Consider the following 19,903-nt stretch of genomic DNA (forward strand, 5'->3'; position numbering starts at 1 on the left):
AACACAAATTATGTTAACTTAAATATTGTCTAATTATGCAAAAATATATTATCAAACATTCAAACTATTTTTTAAAAAATAGAAATAAATACTAATAATAATGATTTCAAAGCAAGTTATCCATTAAATTGTGCAATGTAAAAGTAGCAATATATTTCATGGTTTACTTTAAAGCATTTTTCTCTAAATGAAAAAAAAATTGCTTTTTTTTACTGTAATAAACTGTGGTGCCGTTTTGGCATTTACAGTAATTCACCGAAAAATCTACAGTTGTTGATTTGCAGTAAAAAAAACAACTGTCAACTCAGGTGCCAAAATTTTACTGTAAAATATTTTTTTTTATTTACAGTAAAAAAAAAAAATGTACATTTTACATTTTTTTTTAAATTTTATTGTAAAATTGCATTTTTTTAAAAATTAACAGTAAAAAAACAAATGTACACAAATTCCTCAATAAATTCACCAAAACGTCACAGTGGAGTTATTGAGTCTGTTTTGCTGATTGGAGAGCTAGCTTCCGCAGCTAGTGGGTCCATGACCATGACTTCTGTTTTGTTTGATCAGCCGTTTTACTGCCGTGTTACAGACACCGTTTGGAAACATTTAAGGTATGTAAATAAACATTGATTAAGTATTCATGTGTAAATAACTAATCTCACAACTCATATATGCGGCTTATAGTCCGGTGCGGCTCATATATGGAAAAAAAAAATGTTTTCTTAAATTTATTGGGTGCGGCATGTATACCATTGGACTCTATAGTCTGTAAAATACGGTAAATTTTTAACTTACAAAGGCATTCTTTTTGTATTGTTACAGTTTCACAAATTCCTTAGGAAATTCACCAAAACATCACCGTGGAGTTATTGAATCTGTTTAGTAGATTGGAGAGCTAGCTTCCGCAGCTAGTGGGTCCATGACCATGACTTCTGTTTTGTCTGATCGGCCGTTTTACTGCCGTGTTACAGGCACCGTTTGGACACAATTAAAGTATGTAAATAAACATTTACAGAATCTTTCTGTGTAAATAACTAATTTCACAACGTATATATCTGCGGCTTATAGTCCGGTGCTACTTATAAATAGAAAAATACTTTTTTTCTTAAATTTAGTGGGTGCGGCTTATATACTGGTGCACTCTATAGTCCTTAAAATATGGTAAATGTTTACCTTACAACGGCATTCTTTTTGTATTGTTCCAGTTTCACAAATTCCTCAGTAAATTCACCAAAACATCACCGTGGAGTTATTGAGTCGGTTTAGCTGATTGGAGAGCTATCTTCCACAGCTAGCAGGTCCATGACGAGGACTTCTGTTTTGTTTGATCGGCCATTTTACTGCCTTGTTACAGACACCGTTTGGGAACAATTAAGGTATGTAAATAAACATTTACAAAATCTTTCTGCGTAAATAACTAATTTCACAACGTATATATCTGCGGCTTATAGTCCGGTGCTACTTATAAATGGAAAAATACTTTTTTTCTTAAATTTAGTGGGTGCGGCTTATACACCGGTGCACTTTATGAACCGGAAAATACGGTACATTAACTTTTGTCACAGTAATTACAAAAAAAATGTTAACGACCTTCAGAATATTCTTTTGACTCTATTGTAGACGGCTAGATATGAAAGGACACTTTTACTTCCATTGTACACGATCGAGTAGTCTTGAGCGTGTTCTGCGTGCCTAAGCATTATTCCCATGGCCTACAGCATGGCTTCCACCATGACCACGCCGCATACATACTGAGTTACATCTCCGGGGATCGGGGTGGCCTTCCTATTTGGCGCCTCACAAAGGCGAGGCTCTTGATGGCCAGATGTCGGGCGTCGTCTCGGTCTCAAGGCGTTGAAACACGAGCGCCGTAATGAGTAATACTGTGAAGCGCTAACACTGATGGAACGCCATCAGATTTACCCGCCTGCTCATTTGTCACACGGCGCTGTGTGTTGCGTCGTCAGGAGGACGGCGGGTAGCGCGGCGGTGCTGTGGTTTTGGGCCGGTTAATGGTATGTACATGTCGGGGGGGATGTTGGGTTGTGTTCTTCTGTCGAAGGGGTATGATTGAATAAGCTCGGCTTCTTCTTACTCTTTTTCCAGCATGTCAAATTGTGTGCATGTGAGATTTGATGCAGTGAAACAACAACAGGAAAGTAAACATGACACTGGGAGTTACTGGTAACCTGTCGTTTATCAATTGGGACAACATAATGCTGCACTGTAATACCAAAACCCAAAGCCGGTGAAGCTGGCACGTTGTGTAAATGGTAAATAAAAACAATGATTTGCAACTCCTTTTCAACTTATATTCAATTGAATAGACTGCAAAGACAAGATACTTAACGTTGGAACTGGTAAACTTTGTTGTTTTTTGCAAATGTTAGCTCATTTGGAATTTGATGCCGGCAACGTGTTTCGAAAAAGCTGGCACGAGTGGCAAAAAGGACTGAAAAAGTTGAGGAATGCTCATCAAGCGCTCATTTGGAACATCCCACAGGTGAACAGGCTAATTAGGGAACAAGTGGGTGCCATGATTGGGTATAAAAGCAGCTTCCATGAAATGCTCAGTCATTCACAAACAAGGACGGGACGAGGGTCGCCACTTTGTCAACAAATGCCTGAGCAAATTGTTTAAGAACAACATTTCTCAACCAGCTATTGCAAGGAATTTAAGGATTTCACCATCTACGGTCTGTAATATCATCAACAAGTTCAGAGAATTTGGAGAAATCCCTGCACGTAAGCGGCAGGCCCAAAAAACAACGTGGCCTTCGATCCCTCAGGTGATACTGCATCAAAAAGCGACATCAGTGTGTAAAGGATATCACCACATGGGCTCAGGAACACTTCAGAAAACCACTGTCAGTAACTACAGTTGGTCGCTACATCTGTAAGTGCAAGTTAAAACTCTCCTATGCAAAGCGAACATTTATCAACAACACCCAGAAACGCCGTCGGCTTCGCTGGGCCAAGCTCATCTAAGATGGACTGATGTGTGGTGCATTATAAAGTCTAAAATACCACAACGGAGACCCCGGAATGTTGAACAACTTAAGCTGTACTTCAAGCAAGAATGGGAAAGAATTCCACCCGAGAAGCTTCAAAAATGTGTCTCCTCAGTTCCCAAACGTTTACTGAGTGTTGTTAAAAGGAAAGGCCATGTAACACAGTGGTAAAAATGCCCCTGTGACAACTTTTTTGCAATGTGTTACTACCATTAGATTCTAAGTTAATGATTTTTTGCAAGTTTCTCAGTGTGAACATTAAATATCTTGTCTTTGCAGTCTATTCAATTGAATATAAGTTGAAAATGATTTGAAAATCATTGTATTCTCTTTTTATTTATAATTTACACAACGTGAAAAATTCACTGCTTTTTTTTTTAAGAGGGGCTAGATTTTTCTAATTTCAAAAATGGCGCTCGAGAGCCAATTTCAACATTTTCATGTTAAGGGCCTCAAATAGGACGTCGAAACGTATAGAAGAAAAACCAGACATTTCAATAGGGCCCTTACTATCAGAGTTTGGAGATCGGAATTGGTGGAGCCTGGTTTTCAACGTTTCGTAAACGTTTTTAAATTTTTATTTTGGAGAGACCCAAAAAAATTTGGACTTTTTGTGCATGTTAAGGGCCTTAAAAGGGCGTCGAAACGTATAAAAGAAAAAACTGAAATTTTATTAGGGCCCTTACTATCAGAGTTTGGTGATCGGAATTGGTGGAGCCCAGTTTTTAACGTTTCGTGGGGATAATTTTTTCTCATTTTAAAAGGGAGCCAAGTTTGAAGTTTTTATTTTGGAGAGCCCCAAAATATGAAATTATCAGGACTTTTCGTGCATTTTAAGGGCCTCAAAAGGGCGTCGAAACGTATAGAAGAAAAAAACTGAAATTTTATTAGGGCCCTTACTATCAGAGTTTGGAGATCAGAATTTGTGGAACCCGGTTTTTAACATTTCGTTAACGTTTTGAAATTTAAATTTTGGAGAGCCCCAAAATATGAAATTATCGGGACTTTTCGTGCATGTTGAGGGCCTCAAAAAGGGCGTCGAAACATATAGAAGAAAAAAACTGAATTTTTTTTTAGGGTCCTTACTATCAGAGTTTGGAGATCGGAATTTGAGGAGCCCGTTTTTTAACGTTTCTTTTACATTTTGAAATTTTTATTTTGGAGAACTCCAAAATATGAAATCATAGGAACTTTTCGTATATGTTAAGGGCCTCAAAAGGGTGTGGAAACATGTAGAAGAAAAAACTGAAATTTTATTAGGGCCCTTGCTATCAGAGTTTGGAGATCTAAATTGGTGGAGCCCAGTTTTTTACGTCCCGTGGGGCTCATTTTTTCTCATTTTAAAATGGAGCCAAGTTTGAAGTTTTTATTGAGGAGAGACCCAAAATATGAAACTATCAGGACTTTTCGTACATGTTAAGGGCCTCAAAAGGGCGTCGAAACGTATAGAAGAAAAAAACTGAAATTTTATTAGGGCCCTTACTATCAGAGTTTGGATATCAGAATTTGTGGAGGCCGGTTTTTAACATTTCGTTAACGTTTTGAAATGTAAATTTTTGAGAGCCCCAAAATATGAAATTATCGGGACTTTTCGTGCATGTTGAGGGCCTCAAAAAGGGCGTAGAAACATATAGAAGAAAAAATCTGAATTTTTTTTAGGGTCCTTACTATCAGAGTTTGGAGATCGGAATTTGAGGAGCCCGTTTTTTAACGTTTCTTTTACATTTTGAAATTTTTATTTTGGAGAACTCCAAAATATGAAATTATCAGAACTTTTCGTATATGTTAAGGGCCTCAAAAGGGTGTGGAAACATGTAGAAGAAAAAAAGGAAATTTTATCAGGGCCCTTGCTATCAGAGTTTGGAGATCTAAATTGGTGGAGCCCGGTTTTTTACGTCCCGTGGGGCTCATTTTTTCTCATTTTAAAAGGGAGCCAAGTTTGAAGTTTTTATTGAGGAGAGACCCAAAATATGAAACTATCAGGATTTTTCGTACATGTTAAGGGCCTCAAAAAGGGCGTCGACTCAAAAAGGGTGTCGAAACGTATAGAAGAAAAAACAGACATTTCAATAGGGCCCTTACTGTCAGAGTTTGGAGATCGGAATTTGTGGAGACCAGTTTTTTACATTCCGTGGGGCTAATTTTTTGTAATTTTAAAAGGGAGCCAACTTTGGAAATGTTTATTTTGGAGAGCCCCAAAATATGACAATATCGGGACTTTTCATGCCTGTTAAGGGCCTCAAAAAGGCGTCGAAACATATTGAAGAAAAAAACTGAAATTTTATTAGGGCTTTTACTATCAGAGTTTGGAGATCGGAATTTGTGGAGCCCTGTTTTTAATGTTTCGTTAACGTTTTGAAATTGTTATTTTGGAGAGCCCCAAAATATGAAATTTTCGGAACTTTTTCGTGCATGTTAAGGGCCTCAAAAGGGCGTCGAAACGTATAGAAGAAAAAAATGAAATTTTATCAGGGCCCTTACCATCAGAGTTTGGAGATCAGAATTTGTAGAGCCCGGTTTTTAACGTTTCATTAACGTTTTGAAATTTTTATTTTGGAGAGCCCCAAAATATTGAATTATCGGGACTTTTTGTGCATGTCAAGGGCCTCAAAAGGGCGTCGAAACGTATAGAAGAAAAAAATGAAATTTTATTAGGGCCCTTACTATCAGAGTTTGGAGATCAGAATTTGTGGAGCCCGGTTTTAAACGTTTTGTTAACGTTTAGACATTTTTATTTTGGAGAGCCCCAAAGTATGAAATTATCTGGACTTTTCGTGCATGTTGAGGGCCTCAAAAGGGCGTCGAAACGTATAGTAGAAAAAACAGAAATTTTATTAGGGCCCTTACTATCAGAGTTTGGAGATCGGAATTTGTGGAGCCCGGTTTTTAACATTCCGTTAACGTTTTGAAATTTAAATTTTGGAGAGCCCCAAAATATGAAATTATCGGGACTTTTCGTGCATGTTAAGGGCCTCAAAAGGGCGTCGAAACGTATAGAAGAGAAAAACTGACATTTTATTAGGGCCCTTACTATCAGAGTTTGGAGATCAGAATTTGTGGAGCCCGGTTTTTAACATTTCATTAACGTTTATAAATTTTTATTTTGGAGAGCCCCAAAATATGAAATTATCGGGACTTTTCGTGCATTTTAAGGGCCTCAAAAGGGCGTCAAAACGTATAGAACAAAAAACGTAAATTTTATTAGGGCCCTTACTATCAGAGTTTGGAGATCAGAATTTGTGGAGCCCGGTTTTTAACATTTCGTTAACGTTTTGAAATTGAAATTTTGGAGAGCCCCAAAATATGAAATTATCGGGACTTTTCGTGCATGTTAAGGGCCTCAAAAGGGCGTCGAAACGTATAGAAGAGAAAAACTGAAATTTTATTAGGGCCCTTACTATCAGAGTTTGGAGATCAGAATTTGTGGAGCCCGGTTTTTAACATTTCATTAACGTTTATACATTTTTATTTTGGAGAGCCCCAAAATATGAAATAATCGGGACTTTTCGTGCATTTTAAGGGCCTCAAAAGGGCGTCGAAACGTATAGAACAAAAAACGTAAATTTTATTAGGGCCCTTACTATCAGAGTTTGGAGATCGGAATTTGTGGAGCCCGGTTTTTAACATTTCGTTAACGTTTTGAAATTTAAATTTTGGAGAGCCCCAAAATATGAAATTATCGGGACTTTTCGTGCATGTTAAGGGCCTCAAAAGGGCGTCGAAACGTACAGAAGAAAAAACTGAAATTTTATTAGGGCCCTTACTCTCAGAGTTTGGAGATCGGAATTTGTGGAGCCCGATTTTTAAAGTTTCATTAACGTTTATACATTTTCATTTTGGAGAGCCCCAAAATATGAAATTATCTGGACTTTTCGTGCATGTTAAGGGCCTCAAGAAGGGCGTCGAAACGTATAGAAGAGAAAAACTGAAATTTTATTAGGGCCCTTACTATCAGAGTTTGGAGATCAGAATTTGTGGAGCCCGGTTTTTAACATTTCATTAACGTTTATACATTTTTATTTTGGAGAGCCCGAATATATGAAATTATCGGGACTTTTCGTGCATTTTAAGGGCCTCAAAAGGGCGTCGAAACGTATAAAACAAAAAACGTAAATTGTATTAGGGCCCTTACTATCCGAGTTTGGAGATCGGAATTTGTGGAGCCCGGTTTTTAACATTTCGTTAACGTTTTGAAATTTTAATTTCGGAGAGCCCCAAAATATGAAATTATCGGGACTTTTTGTGCATGTTAAGGGCCTCAAAAGGGCGTCGAAACGTACTGAAGAAAAAACTGACATTTTATTAGGGCCCTTACTCTCAGAGTTTGGAGATCGGAATTTGTGGAGCCCGTTTTTTAAAGTTTCATTAACGTTTATACATTTTTATTTTGGAGAGCCCCAAAATATGAAATTATCAGGACATTTCGTGCATGTTAAGGGCCTCAAGAAGGGCGTCGAAACGTATAGAAGAGAAAAACTGAAATTTTATTAGGGCCCTTACTATCAGAGTTTGGAGATCAGAATTTGTGGAGCCCGGTTTTTAACATTTCATTAACGTTTATAAATTTTTATTTTGGAGAGCCCCAAAATATGAAATTATCAGGACTTTTCGTGCATTTTAAGGGCCTCAAAAGGGCGTCGAAACGTATAGAACAAAAAACGTACATTTTATTAGGGCCCTTACTATCAGAGTTTGGAGATCGGAATTTGTGGAGCCCGGTTTTTAACATTTCGTTAACGTTTTGAAATTAAAATTTTGGAGAGCCCCAAAATATGAAATTATCGAGACTTTTCGTGCATGTTAAGGGCCTCAAAAGGGCGTCGAAACGTACAGAAGAAAAACCAGACATTTCAATAGGGCCCTTACTATCAGAGTTTGGAGATCGGAATTGGTGGAGCCTGGTTTTCAACGTTTCGTAAACGTTTTGAAATTTTTATTTTGGAGAGACCCAAAATATTAAATTATCAGGACTTTTTGTGCATGTTAAGGGCCTCAAAAGGGCATCGAAACGTATAAAATAAAAAAATGAAATTTTATTAGAGCCCTTACTATCAGAGTTTGGAGATCAGAATTGGTGGAGCCCAGTTTTTAACATTTCGTGGGGATAATTTATTCTCATTTTAAAAGGGAGCCAAGTTTGAAATGTTTATTTTGGAGAGCCCCAAAATATGAAATTATCGGATTTTTTTTTTTTTTTTTTGTGTGCATGTTAAGGGCCTCAAAAGGGCGTCAAAACGTATAGAAGAAAAAACTGAAATTTTATTAGGGCCCTTACCTTACTATCAGAGTTTGGAGATCGGAATTTGTGGAGCCCGGTTTTCAACGTTCCGTAAACGTTTTGACATTTTTATTTTGGAGAGCCCCAAAATATTAAATTATCAGGACTTTTCGTGCATGTTAAGGGCCTCAAAAGGGCGTCGAAATGTATAGAAGAAAAAAACAGATTTTTTTTTAGGGTCCTTACTATCAGAGTTTGGAGATCGGAATTTGTGGAGCCCGGTTTTTAACGTTTCGTTAACGTTTTGAAACTGTTATTTTGGAGAGCCCCAAAATATTAAATTATCTGGACTTTTCGTGCATGTTAAGGGCCTCAAAAGGGCGTCGAAACGTATAGAACAAAAAACGTAAATTTTATTAGGGCCCTTACTATCAGAGTTTGGAGATCAGAATTTGTGGAGCCCGGTTTTTAACATTCCGTTAACGTTTTGAAATTTAAATTTTGGAGAGCCCCAAAATATGAAATTATCGGGACTTTTCGTGCATGTTAAGGGCCTCAAAAGGGCGTCGAAACGTACAGAAGAAAAAACTGAAATTTTATTAGGGCCCTTACTCTCAGAGTTTGGAGATCGGAATTTGTGGAGCCCGATTTTTAAAGTTTCATTAACGTTTATAAATTTTTATTTTGGAGAGCCCCAAAATATGAAATTATCGGGACTTTTCGTGCATGTTAAGGGCCTCAAGAAGGGTGTCGAAACGTACAGAAGAAAAAACTGAAATTTTATTAGGGCCCTTACTATCAGAATTTGGAGATCGGAATTTGTGGAGCCCGGTTTTTAACATTTCGTTAACGTTTTGAAATTTACATTTTGGAGAGCCCCGAAATATGAAATTATCGGGACTTTTCGTGCAAGTTAAGGGCCTCAAAAGGGCGTCGAAACGTATAGAAGAAAAAAACACATTTTTGTTCAGGGTCCTTACTATCAGAGTTTGGGGATCTGAATTTGTGGAGCCCGTTTTTTAACGTTTCATTACCGTTATGACATTTTTATTTTGGATAACTCCAAAATATGAAATTATCGGGACTTTTTGTGCATGTTAAGGGCCTCAAAAGGGCGTCGAAACGTACAGAAGAAAAAACTGAAATTTTATTAGGGCCCTTACTATCAGAGTTTGGAGATCAGAATTTGTGGAGCCCGGTTTTTAACGTTTCATTAACGTTTATACATTTTTATTTTGGAGAGCCCCAAAATATGAAATTATCGGGACTTTTCGTGCATTTTAAGGGCCTCAAAAGGGCGTCGAAACGTATAGAACAAAAAACGTACATTTTATTAGGGCCCTTACTATCAGAGTTTGGAGATCGGAATTTGTGGAGCCCGGTTTTTAACATTTTGTTAACGTTTTGAAATTTAAATTTTGGAGAGCCCCAAAATATGAAATTATCGGGACTTTTTGTGCATGTTAAGGGCCTCAAAAGGGCGTCGAAACGTATAGAAGAAAAAACTGAAATTTTTATTGGGCCCTTACTATCAGAGTTTGGAGATCGGAATTGGTGGAGCCCAGTTTTTAACGTTTTGTGGGGCTAATTTTTTCTCATTTTAAAAGGGATCCAAGTTTGAAGTTTTTATTTTGGAGAGCCCCAAAATATGAAATTATCGGGACTTTTCGTGCATGTTAAGGGCCTCAAAAGGGCGTCGAAACGTATAGAAGAAAAAAAAGGACATTTTATTCGGGCCCTTACTATCAGAGTTTGGAGATCAGTATTTGTGGAGCCCGGTTTTTAATGTTTCGTTAACGTTTAGAAATTTTTATTTTGGAGAGAAAATATGGAATTATCGGAACTTTTCGTGCATGTTAAGGTACTCAAAAAGGCGTTGAAACATATAGAAGACAAAACAGAAATGTTATTACGCCCTTACTATCAGAGTTTGGAGATCAGGATTTGTGGAGCCTATTTTTTTACGTTCTGTTGGGCTCATTTTTTCTCATTTTAAAAGGGAGCCAAGTTTGAAATGTTTATTTTGGAGAGCCCCAAAATATGAAATTATCTGGACTTTTCATGCATATTAAGGGCCTCAAAAGGGCATCGAAACGTACAGAAGAAAAAAATGAAATTTTATCAGGGCCCTTACTATCAGAGTTTGGAGATCGGATTTTGTGGAGCCCGGTTTTTTACGTTTCATTAACGTTTATACATTTTTATTTTGGAGAGCCCCAAAATATGAAATTATCAGGACTTTTCGTGCATTTTAAGGGCCTCAAAAGGGCGTCGCAACATATAGAACAAAAAACGGAAATTTTATTAGGGCCCTTACTTTTAGAGTTTGGAGATCGGAATTTGTGGAGCCCGGTTTTTAACGTTTCAGTAACGTTTATACATTTTTATTTTCGGAGAGCCCCAAAATATGAAATTATGGACTTTTCGTGCATGTTAAGGGCCTCAAAAAGGCGTCGAAACGTACAGAAGAAAAACCAGACATTTCAATAGGGCCCTTACTATCAGATTTTGGAGTTAGAGAAGGAAGTGCTCAACGAGGCCGTGAGTTAGACCCAGGAAGAGCCACATTTGTTACCTGTTGAGATACTGTCACTGAAGCATTGTAAGAAAACACTTTATTCAGCCAGAGTGACTCTCCAACGGCGGGGGCTGACAGCAATTAAACGGCATTAAAGCAGCAGCCGTCGGATCTCCGTCAAGGCGCACAAAGGCCAGCGTCGGCGTGTTAGGGAGCGGCTGCAAGGCCAGGTTGACTGTCAGTGGGTGAGCGCGTGTAACACTAATTAAGACGCCCGGGTCTTCGGGGGGCACGACTTCTCAGTTTGCTCGCATGCTTGGGTTATTAGGCTAATTAGAATATTACTCACCTGCTTGAGAACGGAGGTCTGCCAGGGTTTAATCCAATAGTCAACATCCATTGTCCGTCTCAAAATCCTTCTTCATCTTTAAGAGTCAAATCAAGTCTCTTGAAGTTTGAATTGTGCGGGTCAAAGTTAGAATCCACCCGTTCTTTGCGATTATACAGTTTATAGTGAATAAGCACGATTACCCAGAATCCACCTGTGCTGAGCATTTGTAGATCCAAGTCTGTTCTTTCCCATCCTTCTCCGTGGTCCGGTCGAGAATGTGTTCCTTTGAGCGTCGCATCCGTTTTGCGTCAGAGTACATCCGTATGGTTTCTCACAGTCTTTCAAAAAAACCATCCATCACGGCACGCGGAATCGACCGTGACACGTGTTTTGGCCGAGAAGAAAAATAAAAAAAAAAGCAGGATTTAATGAGTGTTAAACGGGGTTCCATTAAAAGTGATTAAGATGATTCCGCTGACAGCTGGATCCGGCAGGAACCGGCCAATCACCGTCGCCGAGTAATCCCATCCAGGAAGGAGAAGTGTGATAAGTCGATGAGCGGGAACCAGACGGGGACAAAATGACAGGTGGAGAAAAGAAGACAAACAGTAGAAAGGCGTCTTCTTCGTCCTCGTTTTGCACGTGGCGCCTATGCTGTTGATGTCCGCACTCCGCTTTCAGGAAACCTCACGGTCCTGGACAGGGCAGAAGGAAAAAACACATTTGAACGTTTCGAGTGAGGACTCGCCAGGGAAGACGGGAATCGATTGGGGAAAAAAAAAAGGCCGAAGTACGGGGGTTCGAAGAGACCCGGACGGGTTCGGACATTTCCGATCGATCACCACGTGGGTGGAACACGGTGAGCGTGGTGGAGCTGAAGGTCGGAGTTTGGGATGAAGGAATTCAGGCGAATTTCGGCTGTCAAAGTGCGATTAATCTCGAAACAATATCGCCTTAATCATGTAGGGATGTAAAGGTCAGAAAATCACTAATGTTAGTTACTTGTTAATTTACCAAAAAAGTAACTGAATTACTGACGGAATTGCTCTTTAATAAATGTAGTTGATTACCAGGGAAAGTAAATAATGCGTTACTTAAAAAAAATAATAATACAAATAAAAATTCAAGTATCTGGCATATGCCGAGCGACGTTATTGAGGGTTTCAACTGAGTTTTTGTTAGCTTTGGCTTACTAAAGAGTTTGAATGTCATTTCGTATCTTTTTGTCAACAAACGGTGTATTGTTTGGATGGCAAGTTTGTCACTTCAACCATTGATTTGTTGTTCATTATTCCAATTATGTACGTGTTGTTTTCTTCTGGGTCACAGTATGATGTTAATAATAATAATAATAGACTTTATTTGTAAAACGCACTTTACATTGAGTAAACAACCTCAAAGTGCTACAGTGTATTAAAAAAACTAAAAAGATAATAAAATAAAAAAATAAATTAAAAATAGTACAGCCTAATAGCTAGAACTAGTATGCATATATCTAAAAAAAAAAAAAAAAGGCTTTTTTTTAAAAAAGAAGGGTTTTTAAGCCTTTTTTAAAACCATCCACAGTCTGTGGTGCCCTCAGGTGGTCAGGGAGAGCGTTCCACAGACTGGGAGCGGCGGAGCAGAAAGCCTGGTCTCCCTTTGTTCGTAGATTTGTCCTCTGAGGTTGGAGGAGGTTAGCCTGTCCGGAGCGGACATGTTGCCTCTTCCTGTTTGATATCAAGTTTATTTTAGTCCATTACTTTTAAAAAGTAATTAATGACAGTTAATTGTTAATTGACCAAAAAAGGAATTGAATTACTAACAAAATTGCTCTTTAATAAATGTAGTTGATTACCAGGGAAAGTAAATAATGCGTTACTTAAAAAAAATAAAAATAAAAATAAAAATTCAAGTATCTGGCATATGCCGAGCGACGTTATCGAGGGTTTCAACTGAGTTTTTGTTAGCTTTGGCTTACTAAAGAGTTTGAATGTCATTTTGTATCTTTTTGTCAACAAACGGTGTATTGTTTGGATGGCAAGTTTGTCACTTCAACCATTGATTTGTTGTTCTTTATTCCAATTATGTACGTGTTGTTTTCTTCTGGGTCACAGTATGATGTTAATAATAATAATAATATATTTTATTTGTAAAAAGCACTTTAAATTGAGTGAACAACCTCAAAGTGCTACAGTGTATTAAACATTTTAAAAAGATAATTTAAAAAAAATAAAAATAAAAACTAGAACAGCCTAATAGCTGGAACTAGAATGCATGTACGTATCTAAAAAAACAGGCTTTTTTAAAAAGAAAGGTTTTTAAGCCTTTTTTAAAAGCATCCACAGTCTGTGGTGCCCTCAGGTGGTCAGGGAGAGCGTTCTACAGACTGGGAGTGGCGAAGCAGAAAGCCTGGTCTCCCATTGTTCGTAGCTTTGTCCTCGGAGGTTGGAGGAGCCTGTCCGGAGCGGACATCATTTTAGTCCATTACTTTTAAAAATTCATTAATAATAATAATAATAATAATAATACCTGGGATTTATATAGCGCTTTTCTAAGTACCCAAAGTCGCTTTACATGTTAAAAACCCATCATTTATTCACACCTGGTGGTGGTAAGCTACTTTCGTAGCCACAGCTGCCCTGGGGTAGACTGACGGAAGCGTACTAGCTAATCGTTAATTGACCAAAAAAGTAATTGAATTACTAACGAAATTGCTCTTTAATAAATGGAATTGATTACCAGGAAAAGTAAATAATATGTTACTTTAAAAAAAACTAACAAAAAAAAAAATCAAGGTTCGAGGGTTTCAACCGAGTTGTTTTTTTAGCTTTAGCAGTTAGCAGCGGCAGTTTGTCGGCTCTGACGCTATCTCTTTTGAATCTTGTCCCCAGATTGCGTTACCTCTGCTTAATAAAGAGTTTGAATGTCATGTCGTATGTTTTTGTCAACAAACGGTGTATTGTTTGGATGGCAAGTTTGTCACTTCAATCATTGATTTGTTGTTCATTATTCCAATTATGTACGTGTTGTTTTCTTTTGTGTCACAGTACAATTTTAATAATAATAATAATAGATTTTAATTGTAAAAAGCATGTTACATTGAGTAAACAACCTCAAAGTGCTACAGTGTATTAAAAATAAATAAATAAATAGAACAGCCTAATAGCTAGAACTAGTATGTATATATCTAAAAAAAAAAAAAAGGCTTTTTTAAAAAGAAGGGTTTTAAGCCTTTTTTAAAAGCCTCCCCAGTCTGTGGTGCCCTCAGGTGGTCAGGGAGAGCGTTCCACAGACTGGGAGCGGCGGAGCAGAAAGCCCGGTCTCCCATTGTTCGTAGCTTTGTCCTCTGAGGTTGGAGGAGGTTAGCCTGTCCGGAGCGGACATGTTGCCTCTTCCTGTTTGATATCAAGTTCATTTTAGTCCATTACTTTTAAAAAGTAATTAATAATACTTAATTGACCAAAAAAGTAATTGAATTACTAACAAAATTGCTCTTTGATGAATGGAATTGATTACCAGGGAAAGTAAATAATAAGTTACTTAAAAAAATAAATAAATAAATAAATAAATAAATAAAATATCTGGCATATGCCTAGCGACGTTATCAAAGGTTTCAACTGAGTTGGTTTTTGTTAGCTTTAGCAGTTAGCAGCAGCAGTTTGTCGGCTCTGACGCCAGCTCTTTTGAATCGTTTCCCTGGATTGTTACCTCTGCTTAATAAAGTGTTTGAATGTCATGTCGTATCTTTTTGTCAACAAACGGTGCATTGTTTGGATGGCAAGTTTGTCACTTCAATCATTGATTTGTTGTTCATTATTCCAATTATGTAGGTGTTGTTTTCTTCTGTCTCACAGTGTGATGTTGCCTTTTCCTATTTGATATCAAGTTCATTTTAGTCCATTACTTTTAAAAAAGTAATTAATGATAGGTAATTGTTAATTGACCAAAAAAGTAACTACATTACTAAAAAAAATTGCTCTTTAATAAATGTAATTGATTACCAGGAAAAGTAAATAATATGTTACTTAAAAAAATAAAATTAAAATAAAAACTTCAAATGTCTCGCATATGCAGTTGAGACGTTTCATATTGTGCTTTCAAAAGGCGGGGCCTGTTGCCTAGTGACGTTATCAAGGGGTTTCAACTGAGTTATTTTTGTTAGCTTTAGCAGTTAGCAGCCGAACAAAGCCTTCTAATTAGTCTGCTGACATATGCAGTAACATATTGTGTCATTTCTCATTCTATTATTTTGTCAAAATTATGAAGGGACAAGCGGTAGAAAGTAGATTATTCATCCACTTTTTTAATCCACAGTTGTGGATGATACCACAAATGTGGGTATCAATCCGATACCAAGTAGTTACAGGATCATACATATTTAAAGTCCTCATGTGTCCAGGGACGTATTTCCTGACTTTATTAACATAATATGATTTTTTTTAAAAGGAAAAAAAAATTGTGATGCTAAAAAATATCGATGTAATCATTGTAGTATGGACTAGATACGCTGTTGTACTTGGTATCATTACAGTGGCTGTTAGATAGCATTTGTTTACATTGAGGAGCACGAGATTGTTGTTAGCGGTGAGCTATTGTATCCTCCTACAGTGTGTTTAGCTATTCCTCGTCCTGCAGGGACGATACTTGTAAGAAACTCACTTTATTTGTTACCATGGAGGCGAGGATTAGTGATTCAGAAGAAGCTAAAACACTGCCGACTGCGGATGAACGTTAGCCGCTAGCTAGCTAGCTAGCCATGTTTAAAGCGCCTCTTGTAGAGGTGCGTTTTAGTGTTATAGATTCACCTTTATCTTTAGTTTTCAAGCCAAAATGCGTTCGTTCTACCTTTTCTGTCTTCACACCGTGTCTGCTTGTAAGTACTCCGTGATTGTGCGCTGCCGAACATGCTCCTCCGCTCGTAAAACCAGCAATGTCACGACGGCATGCCGTCATGCCTGATAATAAAAAAAACAGGTACTTTTCAGAGGCGGTATAGTACCGATTATGATTCATTAGTATCGCGGTACTTTACTAGTCATGCCTGATAATAAAAAAAACAGGTACTTTTCAGAGGTGGTATAGTACCGATTATGATTCATTAGTATCACGGTACTTTACTAGTACCGGTATACCGTACAATCCTAGTGTGTACTCATTTTTTGTGTGTTTTAAGTCCCTAATCAGAAAGGCTGTCTACTCACACGTGACTTTTGAGCGCGTCCTGGCCTAGTATGTCGTTATATGTAATCTGCTATCAAGTTTATTTTTTTCTCACTACAGACTGGAACCCCCCCCCCGATCGGAGCCCAGTCTGAAATCGACTTTTTTTTGCATTTACCTTTTTGCCAGCCTTTTTCCGAGTTGCCCACCAGCGTTCCTGTACGATGCGTGTGTGACCCACCCATAATGTGTCACATTTTTGTGTTGATTTATTTATTTTATTTTGTGGTTTTGAATTTGTTTTTGGAGCTGTCATTCCACATTTATCAGTATTCACTTTGGTCAGTAGGGGGCAGTAGAGCGTGTCTTCCTAATTGAATGCTATTACCTGCAGACCGGAAGCTTCTTGTTATTCTGATGAGAGCGACCAGTCTGTAAACAGCTTTTTCCTCCTGTTTAACAGGACATTATTATCTGACTGCTTGTCCTGGCTACCTGGGACCGGCAACAGATATTTGGGGGCTCGTCCGGGATCGGCAACGCCATTGATGAATTGACGGTTGCTGATCCAGTGATATGTATGAACCCGAAGGCCAGAATGACTGCACGTTACTGAAGTGAGGTGGCGTGTCTGCGGTGTGGCTTCAACGGGTTTGTGCCGAAAACCAAGTCTGGTCGTACTTGTGCAACGACAATAAAAATCCATCCATCCAAAAAAAAAGTCAATTCTTCTGATATGCCGGCGTAAAGGAGGGACGGAAGTGTAATATCTGGTAGATGGATGAAGCTGTCCGCTTCCCCCGGCAGGTTATTGCAACATAGGTGATTTTAAACGTGTCCATTTGTCAGGAGAGCATTCCTAATTGCATTTGTCAGGAGGAATATTTCTTGAAAGCGCTCGTGCTTTTAGCGTGGGTTAAAGAACGAGGCAGTGTAATTACGGCGACCGTATCCATCCATCACAACCTCCGCGCGTCCCCGGCCGACTCGGGCGCCGCCAATTCATTTTATTTGGCCCTCAAAAGCCTTTATGTATCAATAAAGTACTGTAACTTTTCTTACTAAATGTATTATTTATTTCTATTTTGGGAGAAATGTAATGCAAATTATGTTAAACTTAAATATTAATATTGATCCCATATTTTTGCATAATATGACAATATCATGCATGTTAAGGGCCTCAAAAAGGCGTCGAAACGTATAGAAGAAAAACACAAAATTTTATTAGGGCCCTTACTATCTGATTTTGTGGAGCCCAGTTTTTAACATTTTGTTGGGCTCATTTTTTAAAATTTTTAAAAGGGAGCCAATTTTGAAATTTTTATTTTGGAGAGCCCCAAAATTTGAAATTATCAGGACTTTCCGTGCATGTTAAAGGCCTCGAAAAGGCGTCGAAAAGTATAGAACAAAAAACAGAAATTTTATTAGGGCCCTTACTATCAGAGTTTGGAGATCGGAATTTGCGGAGCCCGGTTTTTAACGTTTCGTTAACGTTTTGACATTTTTATTTTAGAGAGACCCAAAATATGAAATTGTCAGGACTTTTCGTGCATGTTAAGGGCCTCAAAAGGGCGTCGAAACGTATAACATTAAAAACTGAAATTTTATGAGTTTGGAGTTCAGAATTGGTGGAGCCCAGTTTTTTACATTTCGTGGGGCTCATTTGTTTTCATTTTAAAAGGAAGCCACATTTGTAGTTTTTATTTTGGGGAGCCCCAAAATATGACAATATCGGGACTTTTCGTGCATGTTAAGGGCCTCAAAAGGGCGTCGAAACGTATAGAGAAAAACATGAAATTTTATTAGGGCCCTTACTATCTGAATTTGTGGAGCCCAGTTTTTAACGTTTCGTTGGGCTGATTTTTTCTAATTTGAAAAGGGAGCCAATTTTGAATTTTTTATTTTGGAGAGCCCCAAAATATGAAATTATCGGGACTTTTCGTGCATAATAAGGCCCTCGAAAAGGTGTCGAAACGTATAGAACAAAAAAATGAAATTTTATTAGGGCCCTTACTATCAGAGTTTGGAGATCGGAATTTGCGGAGCCCGGTTTTTAACGTTTCGTTAACGTTTTGACATTTTTATTTTGGAGAGCCCCAAAATATGAAAATGTCCGGACTTTTCGTGCATGTTAAGGGCCTCAAAAGGGCGTCAAAATGTATAAAAGAAAAACATTAAATTGTATTAGGGCCCTTACTATCTGAATTTGTGGAGCCCAGTTTTTAACGTTTTGTTGGGCTAATTTTTTTCAAATTTTAAAAGGGAGCCATTTTTGAAATGTTATTTCAGGGAGCCCCAAATATGACAATATCGGTACTTTTCGTGCATGTTAGGGACCTCGAAAAGGCGTCGAAACGTATAGAACAAAAAACTGAAATTTTATTAGGGCCCTTACTATCAGAGTTTGGAGATCGGAATTTGTGGAGCCCGGTTTTTAACGTCTCGTTAACGTTTTGACATTTTTATTTTGGATAGCCCCAAAATATGAAATTGTCAGGACTTTTTGTGCATGTTAAGGGCCTCAAAAGGGCATCGAAACATATAGAAGAAAAAAATGAAATTTTATTAGGGCCCTTACTGTCAGAGTTTGGAGATCGGAATTTGTGGAGCCCGGTTTTTAACGTTTCGTTAACGTTTTGACATTTTTATTTTGGATAGCCTCAAAATATGAAAATGTCAGGACTTTTCGTGCATGTTAAGGGCCTCAAAAGGGCGTCAAAATGTAAAAAAGAAAAAAAAAAATTTTTATTAGGGCCCTTACTATCTGAATTTGTGGAGCCCAGTTTTTAACGTTTCGTTGGGCTAATTTTTTCAAATTTTAAAAGGGAGCCATTTTTGAAATGTTATTTCAGGGAGCCCCAAATATGACAATATCGGTACTTTTCGTGCATGCTAGGGGCCTCGAAAAGGCGTCGAAACGTATAGAACAAAAAACTGAAATTTTATTAGGGCCCTTACTATCAGAGTTTGGAGATCGGAATTTGTGGAGCCCGGTTTTTAACGTCTCGTTAACGTTTTGACATTTTTATTTTGGATAGCCCCAAAATATGAAATTGTCAGGACTTTTTGTGCATGTTAAGGGCCTCAAAAGGGCATCGAAACATATAGAAGAAAAAAATGAAATTTTATTAGGGCCCTTACTATCAGAGTTTGGAGATCGGAATTTGTGGAGCCCGGTTTTTAACGTTTCGTTAACGTTTTGACATTTTTATTTTGGAGAGCCCCAAAATATGAAAATGTCCGGACTTTTCATGCATGTTAAGGGCCTCAAAAGGGCGTCAAAATGTATAAAAGAAAAAAATAAATTTTATTAGGGCCCTTACTATCTGAATTTGTGGAGCCCAGTTTTTAACGTTTTGTTGGGCTAATTTTTTCAAATTTTAAAAGGGAGCCATTTTTTAAATGTTATTTCAGGGAGCCTCAAATATGACAATATCGGTACTTTTCGTGCATGCTAGGGGCCTCGAAAAGGCGTCGAAACGTATAGAACAAAAAACTGAAATTTTATTAGGGCCCTTACTATCAGAGTTTGGAGATCAAAATTTGTGGAGCCTGGTTTTTAACATTTCGTTAACGTTTTGAAATTTGTATTTTGGATAGCCCCAAAATATGAAAATTTCAGGACTTTTCGTGCATGTTAAGGGCCTCAAAAGGGCGTCAAAACGTATAGAAGAAAAAACTGAAAT

At 37.8% G+C, this 19,903-nt stretch overlaps 1 protein-coding gene across 3 annotated transcripts in view; it reads right to left on the reverse strand.

The window, feature by feature from the left end:
• The window catches only part of zgc:172282 (leucine-rich repeat and fibronectin type III domain-containing protein 1-like protein), a 532,113-nt gene that overhangs the window by 44,429 nt on the left and 467,781 nt on the right, over positions 1-19,903 (reverse strand). For 2 of the 3 annotated variants that reach the window (XM_062068089.1, XM_062068091.1), the window contains one exon: positions 11,094-11,770. Coding sequence is in view for 1 of the 3 variants with exons in the window: in XM_062068091.1 (XP_061924075.1) it covers positions 11,763-11,770 (8 nt within the window). In the remaining 2 variants the exon portion in view is untranslated. Of the gene's footprint in view, positions 1-10,866; positions 11,771-19,903 lie in introns of those variants that run through there. The other variant, XM_062068090.1, reaches the window with a different exon arrangement.

This window comes from Entelurus aequoreus, linkage group LG13, assembly GCF_033978785.1.
Source record: "Entelurus aequoreus isolate RoL-2023_Sb linkage group LG13, RoL_Eaeq_v1.1, whole genome shotgun sequence".
Taxonomy (NCBI): Eukaryota; Metazoa; Chordata; class Actinopteri; order Syngnathiformes; family Syngnathidae; genus Entelurus; species Entelurus aequoreus.